The 24675-nt window shown below is 45.7% G+C and overlaps 1 protein-coding gene across 2 annotated transcripts; it reads right to left on the bottom strand.

The window, feature by feature from the left end:
* Positions 1 to 3869: 3869 nt before the first annotated feature.
* Positions 3870 to 11095, bottom strand: Rnf7 (ring finger protein 7). Of its 2 annotated transcripts, none has more exons than XM_075964940.1 (3): positions 10851 to 11064; positions 6983 to 7030; positions 3870 to 4540 (listed from the first exon to the last, which is right to left on the bottom strand). In XM_075964940.1, exons 1-3 carry the CDS (start codon positions 11023 to 11025, stop codon positions 4422 to 4424), a joined length of 342 nt encoding a protein of 113 aa, XP_075821055.1. In that variant the 5' UTR covers positions 11026 to 11064; the 3' UTR covers positions 3870 to 4421. The 2 variants fall into 2 exon arrangements, with proteins under 2 accessions (XP_075821055.1, XP_075821056.1); XM_075964941.1 differs by having other exon boundaries at positions 4335 to 4540; positions 10858 to 11095.
* Positions 11096 to 24675: the final 13580 nt, after the last annotated feature.

Here is a 24675-nt window from a genome sequence, read left to right as displayed (position 1 = left end):
GCCTATATTTCTCCTCTTCATTCTTTCTGCCTGCCAGCCCCGCCTATCTTTCCTCTTGCCTAGTTATTAGCTGCTCAGTTTATTAGATCAATCAGGTGCTTTAGGCAGGCAAGGTGAAAACAAATGCATAATTAAAAAACGCAGCATAAACAAATGTAACACATCTTTACATAGTTAAAATAATATTCCACAGCAATTGTGAATATCAAAATACAAAAATCTTTCCTTTGGAGTACATATGCTGAACAAAACCTGCCCACAATAGAACAGGATGATATGAAGGTTACAGTGTAACGGGTGTGTGATGTGAGGCTTCAAGACGGGGGTGGGGTGGGGGGAATGGGGGTGTCAAGACTTCGGGCTTAGTCTGAGCTAAGAGTAACTTCATGGAAACATTAAACATTCGGTATTTTGGTATGCCATTAAAATGTTGACTACAGGGGACTGGAGAGATGGCTCAGAGACTAAGAGTACGAGCTGCTCTTCCAGAGGTCCTGAGTTCAATTCCCAGCAACCACGTGGTGGCTCACAATCATCTATAATGGGATCTGGTGCCCTCTTCTGGCCTGCAGGCATACATACAGGCAGAACACTACACATAATAAATCTTCAAAAAAAAATGTTCAATACAGAGTAATTTAGAATACAAACATTTATACTTTTTTTTCTTTTTCCCCTAAGACAGGTTTTTTTTTTCCCGAGTGTGTGTGTGTGTGTGTGTGTGTGTGTGTGTGTGTGTGTGTGTGTAGCATTGACTGTCCTCTAACTCACAGAGATCCTCTGCCTCCCAAGCGCTGGGATTAAAGGTGCTGAGCTACCACTGCCTGGTCCAGTGCTATTTTTTTTGTATTCAAATCTGTAACCTATTTTTTTGGTTTAAGAGTCTCTCTATAAACCGGGTGATGGTGGCACACGCCTTTAATCACAGCACTTGAGAGGCAGAGGCAGGAGGATCTCTGTGAGTTCGAGGCCAGCCTGGTCCACAGAGCAAGTTCCAGGACCGGCTCCAAAGCTACAGAGAAAAGTCTCTATAGCCCAGGCTTGTGATCCTCCTCCCAGCCTCCCAGTCACCGTGGATACAGGTATGTGCCGCTTGTGATCCTCCTCCCAGCCTCCCAGTCACCGTGGATACAGGTATGTACCGTCACACACAGTTTCCTTAGACATTATTTATACCTGGTCTTACTAAACACTAGAGACTTGTCATTTAAGAAGCACAGGATGACTTCTTTTTTCAAAATAACTTTAAAGAAAATACCTCTTTAATCCCAGCACTCGGGAGGCAGAGGCAGGCAGATCTCTGCACGTTTGAGGTCAGCCTGGTTTACAGAACTAGTACCTGGACAGCCAGAGGCTGCAGAGAAATCTTGTCTTCAAAAACAAACAAACAAAAAAGACAAAGCATCTCTATCCCTTTTTCAGATAAAAAAACAAGAGCAACTTTATTACTCAGGCCTAAAAGCCTGTGGGGTTTACCAGCGCGGGGTCACATTGGGCTTGAGCAGTGGCAAAAGCTGCTCACTGTCTGGACTTCACAGAGAGCAAGCAGCCCTTGGCTCTTAGAGGATGATGGGCACTTGGGAAAAGGTAGAAAATGCAAGGCCTTTGATTCAATCCCCAGTACACAGTGAACCTTACCTTTTAAAGAAATTTTCATTCCTGTACCGATAGCTTGAGAGGCTGTGGCCCCATCTGCCGAGCACCCGAGATGTTGTTCCAAGAAAGGCAGTCCTGCCTCCAAAGAGAAGTTTTAGAAACTGACGTTTTTGAGGTTGAACACAGTGGAGACAGATGGGGCCGGGGGTGGCTTATGATGTTGAGATGGTACATAGGGGCCAATACCGCAGACTTTATATACCACCCTATGGTCCGAAACTGTTCAAAATAACCTGAGCTGAAGAACCTGTTACCTATAATTTTTTTTGTGTGGTTTTAAAATGTTTACTAATATGCAATTAATACCATTTAATCATTTGGAGAGAAAATCCTGCTTCATGGTTTTGGATCTCACAACTAAAATGCCTCTGCATGTTTTTCTGATGAGACAGTTTGTACGGATGCTGAGTGGTCACAGGGCAGCAGGGTGCAGAGTCAGAGCGAAGCTTTGTTCCGCTCCCTCCTCCTCGCTGCCCTAGGATGCTGAACTGCAGCATAAATAGGGCTTTGTTAGTTTCGCTGGGTGAACACCAAGTCGTTACCACTGCCCTTCTGATTTCTTACCAACTGTCAAAGCAACCGCGACAGGCTACTCCCTTCTCCACAGCTGCTCCACACTTCAAGCTTTGAAAGTGTCAAAAAGCTACTAATGACCAAAAATGTGTATGCTTTTAGTACCTAGAAATCTTAGAAAATTTTTACCCATGCTTTTAGGGCCCTGTTGACATAAGCAAAAATTTCAGAGAAACCAGAGTCAGTATGAAAGAAAACATAACTCAGCCAGGTATAGAGGTGAATCCTAGTACTCAGGGGCAGAGGAGGGGAGCTGGCTACAGCCCAAGGCCAACCTCCACTTATTTCCAGTCCAGCCTGGGCTACAGTGAGACCCTACCTCAAACTGTCTCTACTTCCAGTCTAGCCTGGGCTACAGTGAGACCCTACCTCAAACTGTCACCCATTAATTCTGGGCTTTCACTAAACACATTTTTTTTAAAAAACTTTTTAGAGCACGAGTGTTTGCCTGCAAGTATGTATATCTGTATGTTTATATGTGCACTGTAGTTCCCCAGAGGCCCAGATGAGGATGCTGGATTCCTCATGAGCTGCAACATGGATGTTAGGACTGAAATCTGGGTTCTCTAAAAGAGCGGCAAATGCTCTTAGCCACTAAAACCTCTCCTGACTTTTTTTCTTTGAAATCCCTGTAAGCAACCTCCACTTCAGAATAAGATTATGGCCCCAAATAAAGCCTTATACATGTTTGTGTGTGCAGAGTGTTCACAGGCCAGAGGTTGACGTCTTCAATTGTTTTTCATCTTTTTTTTTTTTTTGGTTTTTCGAGACAGGGTTTCTCTGTGGTTTTGGAGCCTGTCCTGGAACTCATCTTATCTTTTTGAGACAAGGTCTCTCACTGAACCTGGAGCTCATCTATTTAGCTGGCTAGAAGGCCCAAGGGCCACCTGTCTCCACCTCCTGGTTACAGGGCAGGGCTGCCACACCCAGTGTTTTCATGAGCTCTAGGGAACAGAAGTTTGGTCCTCAGGCTCACACAGCAAACACTTCCCAGACTGGGCCATCTTCCCAACCCCACTAGATGAGTTTGATAAAATTTACATGTTTGTGTGTTTCCAAGTAATTAAGTTTTACTACAAAATAAAGAGTATATTATTTTTTTTTCCTATTTAACAAATTAGTGTAATAAGTTTAAGGGTATAGATAAAATTAATAATTCAAAACAATATTTCACTTATTAAATATTGTATAATGAACTCCAGTGTTATACTGGTAAGCATTTCCCGCTAATATTTTAACTAAAATATACAATACAACCTTACAGAAAATACCTCTTTAAAACTGATTGAGCTGGGTAGTGGTGGTGCACGCCTTTAATCCCAGCAGACGGATCTCTGAGCTTGAGGCCAGTCTGCTTTACAGAGAGGGTTCCAGGACAGTCAGAGTTGTAACAAAGAGAAACTCTGCTTCAAAGGGAAAAAACAAAACAAAACAAAACCCCACGTGATTGAAAAGTGAGGTGAGCAGATCCAGGCTTCCTTGATGAACCAAGGATGGAGAACCTGGCCGAAGTCCCATTCACTGAGTTCCATTTTACTTACCCTCTTCACTGACCTAAAGTCAAAATCCTCACAGCAAATAAAGATACAGTGGGTTACCCTCTCCCAACAACAAAAAAACTGGGAGCAGAGGTTAGGAGCTGGGTTTTCAAAATGAATTTTATTTGTTACTATAACATTCTTTAAACAAAAAAACAATCCGGCATTAACACAAAAATGCTCTTCTGTGAATGAAATGTTCCACAGCCCCACGTACCAACCAAGAAATGGTAAGGATTGTTCTGTTTTTGGCATTCTTTCATATAGCTCTTCTTCTTTTTTAAAGATTTATTTACTATATATAGTGTTCTGGCATGGAGCCACCATGTGGTTGCTGGGAATTGAACTTAGGACCTCTGGAAGAGCAGCCTGTGCTCGTAACCTCTGAGCCATCTCTCCAGCCCCTCTATTAGCTCTCCTAAGCAGTATGTATGACACACACCAGAGGTAGGAAAGGCCATTTTAATAAATTATCTTAATTGTACAGATTTTCTCAAAATTAAACATGCTAAACCATGCCCTGGATGAATCTCAAGACTGCACACCAGTCTTTCTATCTGAAGACTTAATCCACTGGAGTGTCTAGTCTTTGTCCAGTAACTTGACAGCAAGGTCATCCAGGTCGCCAACCTCACCAGAGTCTTCTACCGCCTCTCACTTGCCGATTCTTTGGACCACCCAGTCCTGCTGGCAGAGAGGGCAGCGATTGTTCTGTTTCACCCACAGGGACATGCAGCAGTTGTGAAAGGAATGATTACATTCTCCCCAGACCACTGGAAGAAAAAAAAAGAACAGCTGAGTAGGTGGGTATGCAGTACATACCTGTCATCTGAGTACTGAGGCAGGAGGAGTGCCTCCAGTTCTAGGCCAATGTGGTTACAAAGCAAGACCTTGCCTCAGAAACAGCCAATCAATTAAACAAACAATCAATCCCCCCCCCCCCAAAACTGACATGACATAGTTCAATTAAAATAGCTAATCCCAGGAGGACATGACCGTAGGAGGGGACCACATGGAGGGAGAGTTCAGGGGAGCAGGAGGGACGACCAGTGGTGGACATAATCAATATACATTGTATGACTGTATGAAATAATCAAAGCATAATTTTTAAATATTCTAAAAAAATTAAATTACTAAGTTCAAAATTAGATTAAAAAAGGTCAAGAAAATAGTAATGGCTCAAAATCCTGAAAAAAGCTGGTCAAATTGGTTTTTTCTATCTACAAAAAAATTTACAAATATAAGTTACCTTAAGAAATATGCACTGAATGCAGAGCTCAGCCTGGCGGTGGAGAGGCTGGGGGTCTGAGCAATCCTCCAACAACCAGGCCCAGAAGCAGGATTACGTGTTGCACCCCAGCATCCACCGCACCCATGAGCTGCTGGAGCACGGGTGTGTATTTGTGTGTGTTGGTCCTGTGGACTCAGGGCAGCAACGGGATGTCTAGGAAGAGTCCCGTGAGAGCCCAGCACTGACAGTAGAGAGACCTGGGGCCTCGCACCAGACCAGTTACTCTTTGGGATGAACGCCTGCATGTAAAATGTATGGCTAAAGGGTTTACTGCACGGCCCACTGTATCACACTGCAGCTTCCATGATGAGATTTTTTTCCTTTCTTCCTTTATTCTTAAAAAAACTGTGTGTGTGTGTAATCAGGAGGCACGATGTGAAAGATACAAATAAATAAAAGAAAGAAATTTGCGACAGGCTGGGCATGGTGGCATTCTCCTTTAATCCCAGCACTCAGGAGAGGCAGGTGGATCTCTGAGAGTTCGAGGCCAGCCTGGTTCTAGGACAGCCAGGGCTGTTATACAGATAAATTGTCTCGACCCTCTCCTCCGCCAAAGAAAAGAAAAGAAATGAAAAGAAGAAAAAAGAAACATGCCACTTCTTTTCAGGGTAAACTTAATCCCATGCTACTAAACAAATCTATTTGGTGTCTTCTTAAATTAGGAGATTAAAGGCCTTGAATCTGTCATAGAGCCCAGATACAATGTTTTACAGGCCCTGGGCTTACAGCTGGCTATTACAAACAGATGGTAATCCGGGAACATCACCAGCTGTCTATCTACTGAGCTGTTTTTGTGAAGCTGTGAAGTTTTGAATTATGGTACTGACCAGTTGGTATGGTCATGAAGGCCAGTCCCTGCAGGATGAGAGGTCACTGAAAGGCCAGCCTGGTCTACATAGCAAGTGTCAAGTAAGAGCCACACACTGAGACCAAAAGTTACCATGTCAGCAGGCAGTGCAGCTCCTCACCTGACTATCAGATCTGCAGAGCGGCTGGAGAGGCATGTCTCTGTGACCAAGGTTCTTTGCTGAGATGGGGGTTGCTATATATACGCCCAGCCTGGCCTGGAATTCACTATGTACACTATGGTAACCGCCCTGTCTCAGGCTTGCAAGGTGCTGGGATTACAGACGTAGGCCAACATGCTCAGGTCTTAAAATCTGTCTGTCTTTACTTTCTTCTTTCCCTCCCCTCTGTCCTACTTCCTTTTCCTTTGGAGACAGGGTCTCACTCCATAGTCCTGACTGGCCTGGAATTTGCTGATAGAGCAGGCTGGTGTCCAACCTACAGTGTACCTCCTGCCTCTGCTGGGAGTACGAGTGTGTGCCACCAGTCCTGGCCTCTAGTTTTCTTAGAAGAAAATGTATTTCTTTCTGCTTAGCAAAATGTTTATCAAGACCATGAATGGAATATATAATCAATTATTAACTAAAATAGAAGAACTCATAACTTTATCTCAATAAGGTTTTTTTTAAAGAACTAAAACATTTTACTATTTATTCTTTCCCTTTTAGTTTTACTTCTGATTTTGCTTGTTTTTATTTCTACTTGTGTGTATAGGATGAGGGGCATGCATGCCACTGCTTCCCGTGGACGGCAGAGGACCTTGTGGAGTGGTCAGGTAGAGGTTAAGTGCCTTTTCCTGAGCCATCTCACCAGCTCCTAAGTGCTCGGAATATTTACACTAGTAATTCATTATTGCTTTATGGCTTAATTTTTTTATGTACTGACAAAGCCATTTCTTTCTTTGGGAAACAGGTCTCACTATGTAGCGAAAGCTAGCCTCAGCCTTAGTCATGGATTTACAGGCCTAGGTTACCAAAGACAGTTCAATAAAGTCAATTTGAATTACAAACTCAAACATTCCCACAGAGACGGAAGAAAACCTCCAACTGAAAAGGCAGAAAGGAGAATTAACACATACCAACACAGTCCTCTTGTTTGTTTTCAGCTTGACATCTAAGGCAGGCATCTAAAAGCAAACAAAAGCAAATCTCATCTGAGGGTCAGGAGGAATACTGGAAACCCAGACCTTCAAAGTCAAACAAAAGCCCTGAGGATCAGAGATGGAGATAAGCGTTTCATATTAATTTCTCATCTAAAAATAACTATTTAAAGAGAAATAAAATACACAGCATTCTATTAGTTCACTTGTGACCAATATTTGACCAGGGCTAACGATGATCTTACAAGCTCATATGACAAGAGAACTTGGCAGTGGCATTAGGGAAAGTCCTTCAAGACAAAGATGCCAACTATACCATAACACATTATTGTAAGGCCACTGGCTTGTTCACTCACAAGGACCAACCTCAGGGTTATTTTCAAGACACCAGTGTAAATAAGCCATGCCCATATGTTCGTTAGTTATTATCTTCAAGAAACCAGACAAGATTTTTGTTGAGAGAGGGTCTCACATAGCCCTTAGTCTCTAACCTGAATATACTGTGGATGACAACCTTAAAATCCTGACTTAATGATTTGGAATTACAAGCATGTGCCCCCAGCCCTGCCCAACAATAAAGTGTAGGATAGACCAGGAAGAAATTTTCACATAAACCCCCTGAAATTTTTTTTTTTTGGTTTTTCGAGACAGGGTTTCTCTGTGGTTTTGGAGCCTGTCCTGGAACTAGCTCTGTAGACCAGGCTGGTCTCGAACTCACAGAGATCCGCCTGCCTCTGCCTCCCAAGTGCTGGGATTAAAGACGTGCGCCACCACTGCCTGGCTAACCCCGAATTTTAAGCCATGTGACTATACAACCTATTTGAAAGTTAACAACTTTTTTTCTAATTTTCCATAAGCAAAATTCCTTTCCTTTGTTTTCGAGACTGGGTTTTATGTTGCTCAGGCTGGCTTAAAACTATATGGCCTAAGCCGGGCGATGGTGGCGCACGCCTTTAATCCCAGCACTCGGGAGGCAGAGGCAGGCAGATCTATGTGAGTTCGAGACCAGCCTGGTCTACAGAGCTAGTTCCAGGACAGGTTACAAAGCCACAGAGAAACCCTGTCTCGAAAAACCAAAAAAAAAAAAAAAAAAAAAAAAAAAAAAAAAAAAACCAACCAAAAAACAACTATATGGCCTAGGATGGCCCAACCCCCAGTCCTCAATGCACTCACCCAACAACGGCAAAGTACTTGAAGAAATTAAGTAAATACCAGAAATGGAAACTTAATAATTCAATCAACACAATACTTTAGGGACCAGTGAAACTGGTTCATTCTTTAACTGTATAAACAGTCCAAATTTGGTAAAAGGAGGCTCAAGCTGACAGAAAATGCTTGGTGTTAATTATGTGTGTGTGCTAACTGTGGGTATGTGCACGCAGGTGTCCGGAGGCCAGATGCGCTGGACACGGCTGGGGCCGGGGCTACAGGCACTCTGTGAGCTGCCCCACATCGGTGCAGTCTGTGCTCTTCACCACCGCGCCATTTCTCCAGATCCAGCAGACTCAGTGTGCTGCTAACGTCAGGGCTAGAATGACTTCGAAAGGTAAAAAAAGAAAATTCTGTAAAAGAACACCCAGCCTGGAGTTGAAGACCGCTTCCTGCCTCTCCTTACACTGGCTCACGCAAATGATATACCTGGGCCTGGCTCAAGTATGTCATATGGTGGAGAATCAGTGAGTCACTACTTTTTTTGTTTTTCGAGACAGGGTTTCTCTGTGTATCTTTGGCTGTCCTGGAATTCACTCTGTAGTGAGTTTGGGCTGGACCCAAACTCACAGAGATCCACCTGCCTCTGCCTCCCAAGTGCTGGGATTAAAGATTTGTGCCACCATCACCTGGCACCACTACCTCTTTTTGTCCACAAAGCCCGTGTTAAATGTCTAAACTAACAGAGTCGGGTACCCTCACCCTGGCTGTACAGATGGCCTGGCCTCCTCTCTATGCCACCTGCTCCTTTCAGGAGGAAGTGGGTTGCGGATGGAACCCAAGGGAGAGCACTACCTGCACTGCAATGGGATGGATGGGCCAATCTTAGAGTAAGAAGGCAAGAAAGTCACTTTAAGATTGTCAAAAATCTAGGGCTGAAAAGATGGCTCAGTGGTTAAGAGTCTCAAACAGGACGAGTTCAGTCCCAATGCCCACCTAAAGGAGCTCATGACTGATGTAACTCCATCTCCACAGGGATCACAGGCACCTGCACTCAGATGGACATATCCTCCATACAGATACATGATTACCAAAAAAAACAAAGCATACAGCCAGGTGGCAGTGGGAGGCAGAGATGGCCGGATCTTAGAGAGTTCGAGACCAGCCTGGTCTAGAAAGCAAGTTCCAGGACAGCTAGGACTGTTACACAGAGAAACCCTGTCTGGAAAATCCAAAAACAAAATATATAATTACAAATTAAACAAAAAAATATGTGTGGGGGTGGGGGGAGGGTCGGGTTGAGACAGGGTGTCTCTACACATACCTGGCTTGTCTTGGAGCTCACTGACCTTAAAATCATAGAGATCCACCTGCTTCTGCCTCCCAAGTACTGGGATTAAAAACTGTGCACCACCATGCCCAGCACAAAACTAACAAACAACTGTCCTTTTAGGTCCCCACACCTGTGCGCGCGCGCGTGCACACACACACACACACACACAGGCACACACACAATAAATAAATGTAATTTTATAAACAAAAAGGTCTACCTCTCTAAAAAAATGTTTTTTTATCTTTCTGTTGTTGACATCTTGGCTGGGCTGGATTTCCTATGTATGCCTTTGAATTAACAAGCAGAGCCTTCCAGGAACTCGCTCTGCAGACCAAGCTGGCCTCAAACTCACAGAGATTTGACTGTCTCTGCCTCCCGAGTACTAGTTATTAAAGGCGTGCGCCGCCACTGCCCGGCCTGGACTGGGCTCTTAAACTACGTAAAACTCAACTAGAGGCCGGGCGGTGGTGGCGCACGCCTTTAATCCCAGCACTTGGGAGGCAGAGGCAGGCGGATCTCTGTGAGTTTGAGTCCAGTCTGGTCTACAGAGCGAGTTCCAGGACAGGCTCCAAAGCTACAGGGAAACCCTGTCTCAAAAAAAAAAAAACAAACCAACCAACCAACCAAACAAACAAACAAAAAAAACCTCAACTAGATTACGCTGGTTTCGTACGTTTCACTTGGCCCAATATTTTCGTTCAAAATAAAACTGACTATTTATGAAAGGTTCTTTGAAAAGGCACAAAAGGGCAGATCAGTATTTTCTCTAAGAAATGACACCATTTATGGGAAGTGGACATGATGAAGTTTCATGTTTCTGTACCAAGCAAGGGCTTTTCTATCCTTGGATTCCCATGGATTTAAATCCTCTTGGCCCTCGATTCAAGACAAGCGAGCTCTGACTCGTCTTGTCGATCTGAATTTTAAAAACCAGCCAAAGAGCGGCTGCAACAACGAATCTATGCAAATGACTGCGTATCATTTCGGGATTGACAAGAGCCGTGAAGTGAAATCCACACGGTGGCGCGGGCCCATAATTCCCTAGAATTTGGGAGGTGCTGGCAGGAGCACCGGGGGTTCAAGGCCGACCTCGGCTAGATGGGCAACTTCCAAGCCAGCCTGGGGAACACGCGAGTCTCTCAAAAACAAACACCCCAACCCTCAGATCCACGTCTCGGGCTCCGCTGTGAGGTTTGCTGGCCGCTGGGCAACCCACACACTGGTTCCCGGGGATCACCCGGTTGTGTTCCCTCGGTCACGCCCACCACCCGCGGGAATCACCCCGCACGGGCGGCCCGGCCCAGTGCTCGCCGGCGGAGCCCGCCCAGCAGCCCCGGGCTCGCGTGCCGCGAGCGCTTCGCTTACCCATCACCTGGACCCTGCAGATGGCGCAGGTGTCGCACTCAACATCCCAGCTCCACATGGCTACCGCGTTCCACTTCTTGAGGGAGAACATCTTGTCGCCCCCCGGCCTGGAGCCTGCAGTCCCGGAGTGCGAGGACAACACGCACGGTTCCTCGCCGTCCTCCACGTCGGCCATGGCGGCGGCGCAGAACGGCGACGCGGACGTCGGGCGCGGAGGCGGGAGGTATGGCGGCTCAGTAGGGCCCAAACGCGTGCCGCGGCGCCTCCCGCAGGTACGCCGCGCCGCCGGAGGTAGGCGGTGCTGATTGGCTGGCGCGGCTCGGAACTGTGCCCCGTTAGAAAGCATCATCACTTTGTCGTGTATTTTTCCCCCCCAAAGTGAATTCTGTTCTGACCCGCACTGGGACCCTCTGCGCCTGCTGCTGCTTTGCAGGGGCCACCGGCGTTTATTGCAGAGCGAGCGCTGTCTTGCGTCTTCTTTTATTACACCCGGAGCTCTCGGAAATCACCTTGCTTCCGTTTTCATTTGTCGTCTCTCCCAAATGTGATCAGAGTAGGGAGAAAAGTCTCGCCGGGCGGTGGTGGCGCACGCCTTTAATCCCAGCACTCGGGAGGCAGAGGCAGACGGATCTCTGTGAGTTCGAGACCAGCCTGGTCTACAGAGCTAGTTCCAGGACAGGCTCCAAAACCACAGAGAAACCCTGCCTCGAAAAAGCAAGAAAAGAAAAAAAAAAGAAAGAAAACTCTCCCCATCACTGTATGTTACAAAATGCCTGACCTTAGGAGGCCTGTAGAAAGCAAGAGATCCAGGAATCTGGTTCAGTGGGTTTTAATTTGGGGGTGGGAGTCTTGGATTTCTTTTCTTTCTTTCCTTCCTTCCTCCCTCTTTTTTTTTTTTTTTTAAAGACAAGGTTTCTATGCCGGGCGGTGGTGGCGCACGCCTTTAATCCCAACACTCGGGAGGCAGAGGCAGGCGAATGTCTGTGAGTTCGAGGCCAGCCTGGTCTACAAGAGCTAGTTCCAGGACAGGCACCAAAGCTACAGAGAAACCTCGTCTTGAAAAACCAAAAAAAAAAAAAAAAAAAAGACAAGGTTTTTCTCACTATGTAGCCCTGATTTGTTGATTTGTCCTGGAACCTATCAAGATCAGGTTGGCCTTGAATTCAGATTGATTCGTCTCCGCCTCCTGAATGCTGGGATCTTGGATTTCTTTACACTTAAAATTTATTAGGACCTTGACTTTTTTTTTTTTTTTTTTTAGTTTTTTTTAGTTTTTCAAGACAGGGTTTCTCTGTGGCTTTGGAGCCTGTCCTGGAACTAGCTCTGTAGACCAGGCTGGTCTCCAACTCACAGAGATCCGCCTGCCTCTGCCTCCCGAGTGCTGGGATTAAAGGCCTGCACCACCAAAGCCAGGCTCTGGACCTTGACATTTTTGTCATGTTTTTGTTTGTTGTTTGTTTGGTTAGTTGGTTTTTCGAGACTGGGTCTCTGTGTAGAACCAGGCTGGCTTAGAATTCATAGAGATCCACCAGCCTCTGCCTCCCAAAAGCTAGGATTAAAGGCCTGGGCCACTGCTCCAGGCTTCTGTTTCTGGGTCTCACTACACAGCTCCATCTGGCCTGGAAATCACTGTTGAAACCAGGCTGACTTGGTATTCACCTGCCTCTGCTTCTGGAGCACTATTAGGATCTGCAAAGGCTTTTATTTATGTAAAAGATAGATTTAGTTTCCTTGAGGCAGTTTCCCCTTTTAAATCGAGCTGGCCTAGGACTCATTAGGTAGCCCAGGCTGCCCTTTAACTCATAATTCCCCTGCCTCGAGAGCCTCAGTCATATGATTGCTATGTATAAATAAGAGTGAAAAACGGAAATTGTTACAAAATATTGTTACACAAAGAAAAATAATCCCAGAAACCCTGTAGGAGGGCCCTAAATTCCTCTTTAAAAAAAAAAACAACAAAACAAAAAACCATGTAATGGAAAACTAGGAAAGTGGCAACTATCATAGAACTGTCATATGAAGGTGCCAGTCTTGAAACCCAGAGTCATCTGTTTTTCCAAGCAAAGTAGAGATCTCCCATAAAGATCAGAAGCCGAGGTGTAGAGTCTTGAGGGGTGTTTAAATCCACTACACCCTGTGGTGTCAAGTGTAGGGACTCAGAGCTTTGCTCTGGTCACTGGCCTCTCATGATCTGCTAGTCCCCAACATCCCTACCTGGCCCCTGGAGAGGGGCTAGAAGGCCGAGAACGCATTAATATATAGAGCACTGAGTGTGGCTGCTGAGTCCTGCTTGGTGGATCTGTGTGTAAGAGGTGAGGTTGGTGTTAGGATTTAGGCATTATGCTGGCCTGCCCGGTCATCTGGCAGGAAGTCCTAGTCTATACACAGGTGCCAAGGTCCCTTTAAGAGACAAGCTCCGGCCGGGCGATGGTGGCGCACGCCTTTAATCCGAGCACTCTGGAGGCAGAGGCAGGCGGATCTCTGTGAGTTGGAGACCAGCCTGGTCTACAGAGCTAGTTCCAGGACAGGCTCCAAAGCCACAGGGAAACCCTGTCTCGAAAAACCAAAAAAAAAACAAAAAAAAGAGAGACAAGCTCCGCCCACATCAGCTCTCTTTCCTGCTCTTCCTCTAAAGGAGCAGGGAGGACTTTTCCTGTCTCATTTCTCTGTCTGTCCCCCCCCCATTCTTTCCTTCCCATTTCCTTATTTTTATGATTTTTTTAGAAATGCTGGTGGGTCCCGAGCAGCTGGCGGCGGGTCCCAGGAGAGCGGCTCGCGGGCTGGGCTTAAAAATGCTGCAAGATCCCCACGCAGGCCCGGCGGTGGTGGCACACGCCTTTAATCCCAGCACTCGGGAGGCTGAGGCAGGCGGATCTCTGTGAGTTTGAGACCAGCCTGGTCTACAGAGCTAGTTCCAGGACAGGCTCCAAAGCCACAGAGAAACCCTGTCTCCAAAAACCAAAAAAAAAAAAAAAAAAAAGATCCCCAGGCGGTTCCCGAGCGTTGATTCATGCCAGGCGGGCTGGTCCCGCCATGCAGCAAGCAGGTGTGCAGACAACAGAAAGAAGGGACATGGGCAGACACATCATATACAGAATAGAATTGAATATTTATTACTTAAAGAAGGGGGAAAGAAAGGAGAGAGACAGGAATGGGCCTGAGAGAGACACGTGCATGCGAAGAGGGGACAGACAGAATCTAAGATGGCAGGGGTTGCCGGGAGTGGGCGTGGCTTGCCTCTTACAGAGATGAAAACCATAACACTTATCTCAAATAAAACTCTTCACTTAAGCTCTGCTTGCATGGTGTATTCTGTCACCAGCTGTGGTTTGGACCTGCCCACCATGGGACCTGTTGCAAAGGTCTCTCACAGGCTGCTCACCCACTTTGGGATCTGTCGGGGTCCCACTTGCTCCGTAACAACAACAGGAACTGGGGAGACAGGAGGTAGAGTGGACAGCTGGCCTGTGTATCTCATATGTTGGCCAGAGCAGAGCAGCAGTGAAGGGAGACAGGGATCCGCCCACACTTTATGATGCCTATGAACAAGCCTGAGTTACCTGCTCCAAACACATCTTCTGCCTATGCAAGAAGACCCCTAATCTGAAGCTGGTGGCTGTATGTGATAGACGGCCAATGAAGAAGGAAGGAGGCAGATGGAGATAAACCACACCCGGGGGAGAGCCCAGCAGTCGGGGAAGGAGGGAAGCCTGTATATGCCTAGTTGAAAGAATGACGTCTGGGAGAGCATGAGGGTGGGCCGTGCCCATGGCTGGCCCAGCAGAGGACAGTGAGACCAGACAGGAGGGAGAACGGGGAAGTCTGCAGTGCAGACATCTGGCGCTCTCTCAGGAAGGCCTTCCAAATGACGGAGACTAGGCAAAGAGATGGGCAAGAGCACCCTGTATAAGCAAATGTGCTCTGGGGAGATGGCAGAGCAGGGACAGCCAAGGAAGGCCCAGGCTGTGCAGTTAGTTCAGGCATAACTTAAGCCACCCGGAAGGAGCCCCTGTGATCCGCTTTTATGCCCCTGCCAACAGGTTTTGTCTCAGATTAAAGGCAGTCAGAGGGCAAGGACAACAGGAGAGCTTGGACTTGGAAAAAGCAAAAGGTAGATTAGGTCTTTAGTTTTAGCAGTTGGTGCTGAGTAAATGCTGAATTTTACAGCCTGAATGATACTTCAATCATGGAGTCAGTTGTGCTAAGATCTTGGGGCCTACTAAGGTCTGGGGCCCTATTACAACCAAGATTGGGTTCATACCTCAGCATCTCTTGGTGACGAAGCTTAGGGCGGGGTACAGCATTTTTAAGTGTAAAAATCAATGACATAACTCACATGGCAAGGCATCCTTGAAATGTTCCTTCCTGGCACAACATCTTGATTATTTCAGGCATAACATGAAAAGTATTTTTGACTTGGCTCTTCTCCAGTTATTTTGGTTACATCAGTTATTTTGGTTACATCAGTTATTTTGGTTAATACATCTTGCCCCTGGTGAGGCCATGGAAATCTCAAATGTGTCGGCAGGGTAGATGTGACCACTGTGGGGGTGGGGTTGGGTAGAGGGCTGAGAACTGTCTAAGCAAATACAGAGTCAGGACAAGATGGCTCTACCATGGCCACTTATCCCCCTCAGTGGGAGAGTCTCTATTCCTTTGTTCAGAATGTTGAAGAGAGGCTGGGTTTTGCTTCAGAGACTTTCCTTTAGCTCAAACATGTTTAAGCCCTTCAGGAAAAACCCTATCCCCATCACAAGTGAATGTTTCCACTGTTTATTCTTTGGTCCTTATTTTACCATTCCTTCATGCCATTCATCTTTATGAAAACAATCTTTCCTGTGGTTAAAGAGGAAAAACTCTCCAGGCCCTCTTAAATTCAGTTCTTGGCATCTTGTGACTTACACAGACAAGGTTAGCAAGAGAAAAGGCAGGTTTTGATTTGTAGAAGTAGAAGTCACAGAAGAAAAGAAAAAAACGGCAGCCTGGATTTAGAGTTTGTATACCAGCCGAATAAGGGAAAGGGAAGTTTAAAAGAAAGGGGTGTGCGTGTCTTAGTTCTCTTTCTTTTTCTGTAATGAGGGCCATGATGAAAAGCAACTTTGGGAGGAATGGTTTGTTTGGCTTATATGTATACTTCTAGATCACAGTCCATCACTGAGGGAAGTCAACACAGGAAAAAACTCACGATGGGAAGGCATCTGGAGGCAGGAATTGAAGCAGAGACCGTGAAGGAATGCTGCTTACTGGCTTACACCCAAGGATTGTTTAGCCTGATTTGTTATACAGATTAGGACCACCTGCCCAGGGGCAGCACCAGCCACAGTGGTCTGGCCTTTCCCAGATCAAGAAATTGCCCCATTGACTTGCCTACCGATTAGTGGGGGCATTTTCTCAATTGAGGTTCCCTGCTCCAAGATGTGACCCTTGTGTCAAGTTGACAAAAAAAAAAAACCCAAAATCTAACTATTCTCTTCCTTTTATGTCATTTTCTCATTCATCCTGAAAACAGAATAGATGTGAGAAAAGAAAATTTTGTGACAATGTTTGTGTTGTTTTTTTTTTCTGGTAATTGGGGTCGATAGTCCCTAGATTTTAAAATCCTAGGAAAATGACTTATGACCATTTGTTAAATCTGAAAATTATGGGAGGAAGACCAAACCTATGATTGTCTAATTAAATCAAGCTTTATTTAATACTGGCCAGGACAATGGACACTGGCCAGGTCCACACCTGGGATTCCCAGAGAACGGCACTGAATTAGGTTAGTCAGGTGCTCATAAAGCAAAACTCACAAGGCTACATACTTTCCCGCTTTTGTCCAACTGGGAAACATCTTCATGTATTTCCTGCATACACATATCCCACCTATATATGATCAAGGACATTCTGTGCATTTGAGGCAACTAATTTTGCTTACTTAAGTGAACAACAGGCCCCAGCATCTAAGTTATCTGTGTAGACAGACTTTTCTTTCCCACACGCCAGTTCCCAGAAAGCCAACATGGAAACCTAATATTAATTATAAATGCTCAGCCCATAGCTCAGGCTTATTATTAACTAGCTCTTACAACATAACTCATTTCTGTTAATCTACATTCTGCCACTGACAGTACCTTCTTTCAACATGGCACGTTCATCTGTTGAAAGTCAGGTGGTAGTCCCTTTCTTCCTTTCGTCTCTTTACACTGTCTCAGGAGTCTAACAGTCACCAGGCCCAGTTATTTCTTATCTGTATTTTACAGAAAGGCTAATTGAGTTGCGGTGAGCTTGACACAGCTGAAAACCAGCAAGCTTTTCATAATACATAAATCTGGTGCCTAATAATCTTCTTGGCTGTACCATACTGTGGCAACACAGAAAACTCACCTAACCCTAATTATCATGCATAAACCATCAGTCATAGGGAACTGTCCGGTGTCTTGGGGGTCGGGGGAGTCCAGTGATTTAAAGCTTCCTCATTTGGAAAATACCCTAATTCCTAGGGTGGCGTCCTTTAGGAAGCTGTACCAGCTATTTTTCTTGTCATTCTGACAAAATGACTAACAAAAGCAATGAAAGGAAGGAAAGGTGGGGGCGCATGGCAGCCAGAGCAGGAGGTCAGCTGGTCACCGTGGCCCCAGCTGGGAGTAGAGTTGGAGGCTGTGAGCAGCTCTCCTCCTCCCTTTCATTCAGTCTGGGCCCCCAGCCCATGGGATGGAAGCACTGATATCTAGTGGGTCTTTCTGTCTCAGTTAAACCTCTCTGGAAACACCCATGTAGAGTCGGTCCATTGTTGTGTCTCCCCGATGGTTTAAAATTCCAGCAAATTGACAATTAAGAATAACAGTCATGTTGGGCAGCGATGGCTCATGCTTTTAAATTAATCCCAGCACTTGGGAGGCAGAGGAAAGTGGATCTCTGTGAGCTTGAGGCTAGCCTGGTCTACAGAGCGAGTTCCAGGACAGCCAGGACTGTTACACAGGGAAATCCTGTCTTGAAAAACAAATAAACAAAAAGACTAGTAATCACAACCTGACACGGTCACAGTCTCTAAACACTCCTGCTGGCCAGATTTGTAGTCACGTTTCTGTCTGGTTAAAATAAAGACTTTAACTTCCTTCACACTATAAATCAAAAAACAAAACAACAAAACAGAAAGCCTGGCGGTGGTGGCACACACCTTTAATCCCAGCACTCAGGAGGCAGAGGCAGGCGGATCTCTGTGAGTTCTAGGCCAGCCTGGTCTACAAGAGCTAGTTCCAGGACAGGTTCTAAAACTACAGAGAAACCCTGTCTTGAAGAAAAACAAAAACCAAACAAACAAAATCTTCCTTCACATTATAAATTTCTCATGCAAAAGAAAAACCCAAGAAGAATTTTTCTCTCCCTCGCTCCCCGTTTCTCTCCTTACTAAGCTCTGTTTATGAAATCTACATTTTCAAGTTTACTTATTTGAGATCAGGTCTCACCGTGTAACTCTGGCTGGCCTGGAGATCGCTCTGCAGATGAGACTAGCCACAAACTCATTGAGATCCCCCTGCCTCTGCCTCCTGAGTATTCTGTCTGGTATTGTCAGACAGATTTATTTATTCATTTATCTATATAGAAATGAGTCTTTTTGTTCTTGCTTTTGTCAAGACAGGGTTTCTCTGCGTAGCCCTGGGTGTCCAGGTGTGAGTTCTGTGACCAGGCTGACCTTGAACTTGCAGAGAGTGCTGGGATTAAAGGTGTGTGCAACCACTGCCTGACAGTCATTTTTAATTTTTGAACCTGTGATACGCATTGACACCTTTGGCATGGGGCTGTCATGTGTTGCTGGGTGCTTAGGCCCATAAATCTGCTACCTCATTTTCCAAAAGAAAATTTGAAACAGAAACTGGCAAAGGAAAATGTGTTTATTTACTGTTTGACCGAACTGGGGGAGAGAAGAGCTGCTGGTTTTCCTGGGCCCTTTCAGTAGCAGAGGTCAGTAAGTGTGGACACTGGTGACTCAGTGGGTCCCGTGAAGGCTTACTGTGTGGCAGCCTCCTCCCCAGCACAGTTTCCGGGGCCAATTTTAGCTCTGTTTCTCTTCCTGTGGGGGCTCGCTGTTGAGATGGGGTCTTGGTGTGCAGTCTGCTTGACCTGGGTCCACCACAGAGCAGGCTGGTTTTGGACTTGCAGCCATCCTCCTGCTTCTGCCTCTCCAGGAATGTGCTATCATATTCAGCTTGTGTCTTTGTTTTTGTTTGTTTATTTTATTGTTTTTTCATGGCAGGGTTACTCTGTGTAACAGTCCTGGCTGGCCTGGAACTCACTGAGATCCTCCTGCCTTTGCCTCCCAAGTGCTGGGAGTAAAGGCGTGCACCACCACTGCCCTGACTTGTTTTGTTTTTTAAACCAGAACATTCCTTTGTCATCCATCTTGCTTCTGCTGCTAAACCCAAAGAGGCTCAACTTTCTTCTTCTTCTTTTTTTTCTGTTTTGTTGAGACGGGGTCTCACGTAGCCCAGGATGGCCTTGAACTCTCTATATAGCTGGGGTTGACCGTAAACTTATTCCATCTCCTAATGCTGGGATTACAGGCCTGTAGCACCACACTGGGTTCAAAATGCTTTAGGGTCCATCATAACCAACCACTCTTTGCATTCCCCCATTCATCAGTTCTGCAGATGCCCATCCCGTCTCTGCTTCTTGGTGCTGTCAACCTTCAATCAAGTCGGTGCCAGCACAAGGGGCCTCCACCACCTTGGCACGCATAGGCTCATCACAGCTGAATGTTACTGAGAACGATGGGTATGCTAGCTCTTTCTCCGTGCTAGGCCATTTTGGATAAGGGGATCTCCAGCAGCAATGACTTAGTCACTGATGTTAGTCATGATGTGTTACCAGTGAAGCCTCGGCCTCCTCCTGGTGACTTAGTGGCCGCAGGGACAGAATGAAACCCACAGTTTAGAAACTGATTGTGCAGCGTGGTGGTGGCACACTCCTTTAGTCTCAGCACTCAGGAGGCAGAGGCAGGTGGATCATTGTGAGTTTGAGGACAATTTGGTCTGCAGAACTAGTTCCAGGACAGCCAGGGCTATGTAAAAAACCCTATCTCAAAAAACTAAAAGGAGCCGGGCAGTGGTGGCGCACGCCTTTAATCCCAGCACTTGGGAGGCAGAGGCAGGAGGATCTCTGTGAGTTCAAGGCCAGCCTGGTCTACAAAGGGAGTTCCAGGACAGGCTCCAAAGCTACAGAGAAACCCTGTCTCGAAAAACCAAAAAAGAAAAAAAGAAAAAAAACAAAAACTAAAAGGAAAAAAAAAAGAACTTAATTTGTGTGGCAGGATAGGCCCTGCTAAGTGGTCTTGATGAACTTTAGAACCTGAAAGGGGGGTTGATAGCAATGAACAATGTTTATGTACAATGAGCAGTATCTTTCTAGATATGTCTGTCCAGCCATGGAGGTAGGTGACATCCATCTGCAAATATGCCATCTGTATTCAGTTTTTTACCTGTGAAATAATGAACAAGAAACCATGAGTTGTTAAGAAACTTTTATTGACTGGATATGGTGAACCCCACCTTTAATTCTAGAATTTGGGAGGTAAAGGCGGGCAATCTCTGTGAGCTTGAGGTCACACTGCTCTACATAGTAAATCCAGGCCAGCTAGGGCTATATAGTGTGACCTGTCTTAAAATTAATTAATTAAAATGAATGTAAAAACAAAAGCGACAGCAAGTAGCTTTCTTCCACCTTGCTAGGGTCTCATGTGGCCAGGCTAACCTCAAACTCGCTGTATTAGCTGCGACTGGCTTTGAATTCCTGGTTCCTCTGCTTCCATCTCCCAAAGGCTTTAATACCAGGTATGCACCAACACCTGTAAAACACCCAGATACTACAACTCTTGCTGTAGTTTTCCTTTCAGATATATGGAGACTTTTATGGTATAGACTGCTGTGCTAACTTGCTATTAAAAGTGACAGTATACTGGACAGGCGGCAGAATGTAGAAAAATGCTTTGGTTTGCTTTCGGGGTTTATGCCTTAGACTTCAGTAGTAGCTAACAGCTCCCCCTACTCCACGGAAAACACTGTATCATAAAAGGGCAAAGACCTTTGAGAAATGATCAAGGTGGCACTTTTGTGTATGTCTGGTTTTATTCATTTATTTATCTCATATTCAACTATGTACATATTCAAGTATGTACAGGTATACACATGTGCACATGTATGAAGGACGGAGGCCAACCTCAGTTGTAATTCCCAGGAGCCATATACCTTTTTTTTTAAGTTCTTGGAGAATTTTATACAATACATTTTGGTCATATTCAAACTCCTTTCAGATCCATTCTCCTTCCCTATCCACTTATCAAATCCGATTTCTGCTGTCCAAATGCTATGGATGTGGGCTCCTTTTGAGCATGGTATACCTGCCAGGGGCCACACTCTTTTCTTTATTGTTTCTTTATTTTTATTGCTATGCATTGGTGTTTTGCCTGCATGTCTGTGTGAGTGTGTCAGATCCCCTGGAACTGCAGACAGTTGTGAGCTCCCATGTGGGTGCTGGGAATTGAACTCAGGGCCTCTGCCACTGCTCTTAACCACTGAGTCATCTCTCCAGTCCCCAGGGGGCCACACTCTTTCTTGCTCCCTCTCTCCCTCCTTCCTTTCCCTTCCTTCCTTCTTTCCTTCCTTCCTTCCTTCCTTCCTTCCTTCCTTCCTTCCTTCCTTCCTTTATTTTTGAAACAGGGTTTTTCTGTTTTTTGGAGCCTGTCCTGGAACTCGCTCTGTAGACCAGGCTGGCCTAGAACTCAGAGAGATCCGCCTGCCCCTGTCTCCCCAGTGCTGGGATTAAAGGCGTGCGCCACCACCGCCCGGCTGGGACCACACTCATTACGTCTGGCTTCCCTCTCCTAGTGGCCATCAGTCGCCAATAGCTCTTCAGCTAGAACTTCCTACCCACCTCCTTTCTCCAAGCTGGGATTGTCTGGCTTGAGCTCACACAGTGTTGGGCAATACTGTCACAACCGTTCTGAGTTCCCGTGTGCAGCTTCCCTGATGTGCCCGGAAAATAGTTTCCTTGTAGCCGTCCACTGCCTGTGCTTCTTACACTCTTTCTGCCCATCCCCCGCAGTGATCCCTGAGATGCCCCCTTCAGGCCTGGGCATCCTGCAGTCTCCCTCATTCCCTGTGTCAATCACCCCTGACCGCATTACAAAGCTTTCCTGATGAGGGCTGAGAGATGTGCTCATCTCGAGTACAGTAAGTTACTGGTAGTTAACTTCATATTACATTCACTTAGCATAGTCATAGTAGTAGGTTCCACCCAAGGGCCTATGACCCGCCTAGTCACAGGTTCTTGGCCCCAATAATGGTGCCAGGCATAGGTTGCATCTTGTGGAATGGGCCTTAAATCCATCAGAAAGTGGTTAGTGACTCCCACGACATTTGTGTCACAATTGCACCAGTGGGTATGTCTGGCGTCATCACTCCTGGAAGTTCATAGCTGAGCGAGAGAGACGACTATGACCTTTGTCTTCCAGTAGGGGGCGTAGCACCTTCTAGCACATTGAAAACAAGCCAGCGGGGACGAAGCCTCCAGCCAGTACCAGCTTGATTTCACCATGTTCTAATGACTCAAATAGGTGGTGCCTTCAGCAATAGGGTCTTACGATCATGTTCTGGAGGGCAGCCAACAGCATTGTCAAAAGTCTGCAATTCTGAGGGTCTATGGGACTTCACTGACCAACAACTCCAAAAGAAGTAACCCACAGGCTTTTTATTTGTTGATTTGTGTTGTCCAGTGGGGCATTGTTGGTCCATTATAGGATAACTCCATTTAAATTCTTTATACATGTGCATATGCATATTTTAGGAAACGTCTAGTAGGTTTTTCTATGACTTTTCCAAAAGGGCTTTAGTGTTGGATATTTCTCCTTATATTTTCTCTTCTGTCCTCTCATATCCAACCCCATTTTTTTTTTTAAGACGCAGTACCTCACTGGGATCTGAGGCTTGCAAACTGGGCTAGGCTGGCTGGTCATGGAGCCCAGGGAGCTGCTGTCTTTACCCTAGCTCTGGGATTTTAAGTGACATCACGGTCGGCTTTCTACATGGATGCTGGAGATCAAACTCAGGCTCTGACACTTGCACAACAAGCAATATAACAATGGCGCCGCCTCTCCGTCTGGTTCTAAAACAATGAGCCACACCTGGCGGTGTGAGCCTTTAATCCCAGCACAGGCAGAGGCAGGTGGATCTCTGTGAGTTCAAGGCCAGCCTTGAGTCCTGGGACAGCCAGGGTTCTGTCTCAGAAAAACCAAAAACCAAACAAACACAAACCAACCAACCAACTAAACAAACAAACAAACAAACAAACAGAACAAATCCCCAACCAACAAACCAACCAACAACCACCAACAACAATAAATCCAAAGACAAAAAAAACAAAACAGTCACAAAACCAATGAGCCTTTCTCAGTTATTTGCTTTGTGAGGCTGAATCCAGGGTTTCTCATGTGGATGAGGGCTGCCTGCTTTCGTTACTTGAATAACATGCTGGCAGCCTTACGCTGTGGACAGACGCTGAGAACCGAGACTGCTGAGTCTCCTGGTGATAACCGGGGAATATTCTGCTCTCCAGTAACTCAGCAAAAACCAATTAAAATAGAGAGAGGTCAGAGTGAACCCCACACCTTTATCCCAGTACAAGCAAGGGGGGCAAGTGGATTTCTATGAGATGGGGAAAAACAAAAGAGAGAGGAGGAGGAAGGAAGAAAGAGAGAGAGAAAGAGAAAAGAAGAGAGAGAAGGGGGTGATATTCATTTTAATTAATCACTGAGTGTTTTGGGGGAGGCCTTCTTATTACTGCGGAGTACTTAGAAACATCAGAGACCTAAAAATCTGTCATGAGACATTATGTCACATATATTAAACCAAATTTCTTTATGAGGAATAATGGCCTTTCCTAGATCTGGATCCATGAGACAAAATACGTATATAATGACTTTAAAATGATCAGAGGTCAAACACAGTAGCCATAAATTGTAAGATCGCAGTTTCCAGCGAGCTGCATGCGGGAGCCAGCTGGCAGACAGTTATTCTCTGCAGCGCCCCAAAGCCAGCGTTGTGAGCAACGCTTTACTATTGTGCCAGCTGTTTGTTTAGGCCCCATAGATGTGATCACTTAGAGGACTCCAAATGCAGAGAAAGCCGTGCCAGCGGCATTCCGTCCCAAACTTGACCGCTGACACCCACCCACACTGATTTTCACTTTCTGACCTGACCGCTGGTCTGTGGTTTGGCTTATTGGATTTCCATTCCTTGCATCTAGCATTTCTCAAAGTCTCCCTCTCCCTCCCTTTCTCTTTTGAGTGTTGATTTTTTTGTTTTAGTTTTCGAGGCAGTCTAAAACTGTATACCAGACTGGCTTGGACCTCACCAAATAGCCCGAGCTGGTCTTGAACCTGTGACAATTTTCTTGCCTTAGTCTCTCAAGTGTTAATTAGGATGACACTGTGGGCCACCATGTACAACATGTTCGGGTCAGAAATAGCTGTGTTTTAAAAATACATAAAGAAGGAAACAAACAAAACAATGACAGCCACAAACAGGCCTGGTAGCTCATGCCTGTGTTCTCAGCATTCGGGAATAGACAGAAGGATTGCCACAAGTTCAAGACCAGTCTGATGTACAGAGTAAAACCCAGTCTCAATAAATATACAAACAAGTAAACAAAAAATTATAACACACACATACAAACTCACACAGGGGAGAGTATTTACTCACTGGATGGTAGAAACGGTGCTGATAATTTGGTATACAGCAATCTAGGTTTTTAAATGCATGTATCTATTTTTAAATTCTCATTTCAAAAATCG

Source organism: Microtus pennsylvanicus, chromosome 3 (assembly GCF_037038515.1).
Source record: "Microtus pennsylvanicus isolate mMicPen1 chromosome 3, mMicPen1.hap1, whole genome shotgun sequence".
In the NCBI taxonomy this organism is placed as follows: Eukaryota; Metazoa; Chordata; class Mammalia; order Rodentia; family Cricetidae; genus Microtus; species Microtus pennsylvanicus.
Note: the sequence above shows the minus strand (reverse complement) of the source record. Positions and strands in the feature narration are given on the sequence as shown.

Bases quoted from the DNA above. Each gene is read 5' to 3' on its own strand.
- Rnf7 (XM_075964940.1), bottom strand. From the start codon at position 11,025: ATGGCCGACGTGGAGGACGGCGAGGAACCGTGCGTGTTGTCCTCGCAC. The intron at 7,031-10,850 runs GTAAGCGAAGCG...GTTTGCTTTTAG, and splicing joins CTGCAGGGTCCAGGTGATGG to ATGCCTGCCTTAGATGTCAA. The intron at 4,541-6,982 runs GTATGTGTTAAT...TTTTTCTTCCAG, and splicing joins CAAACAAGAGGACTGTGTTG to TGGTCTGGGGAGAATGTAAT.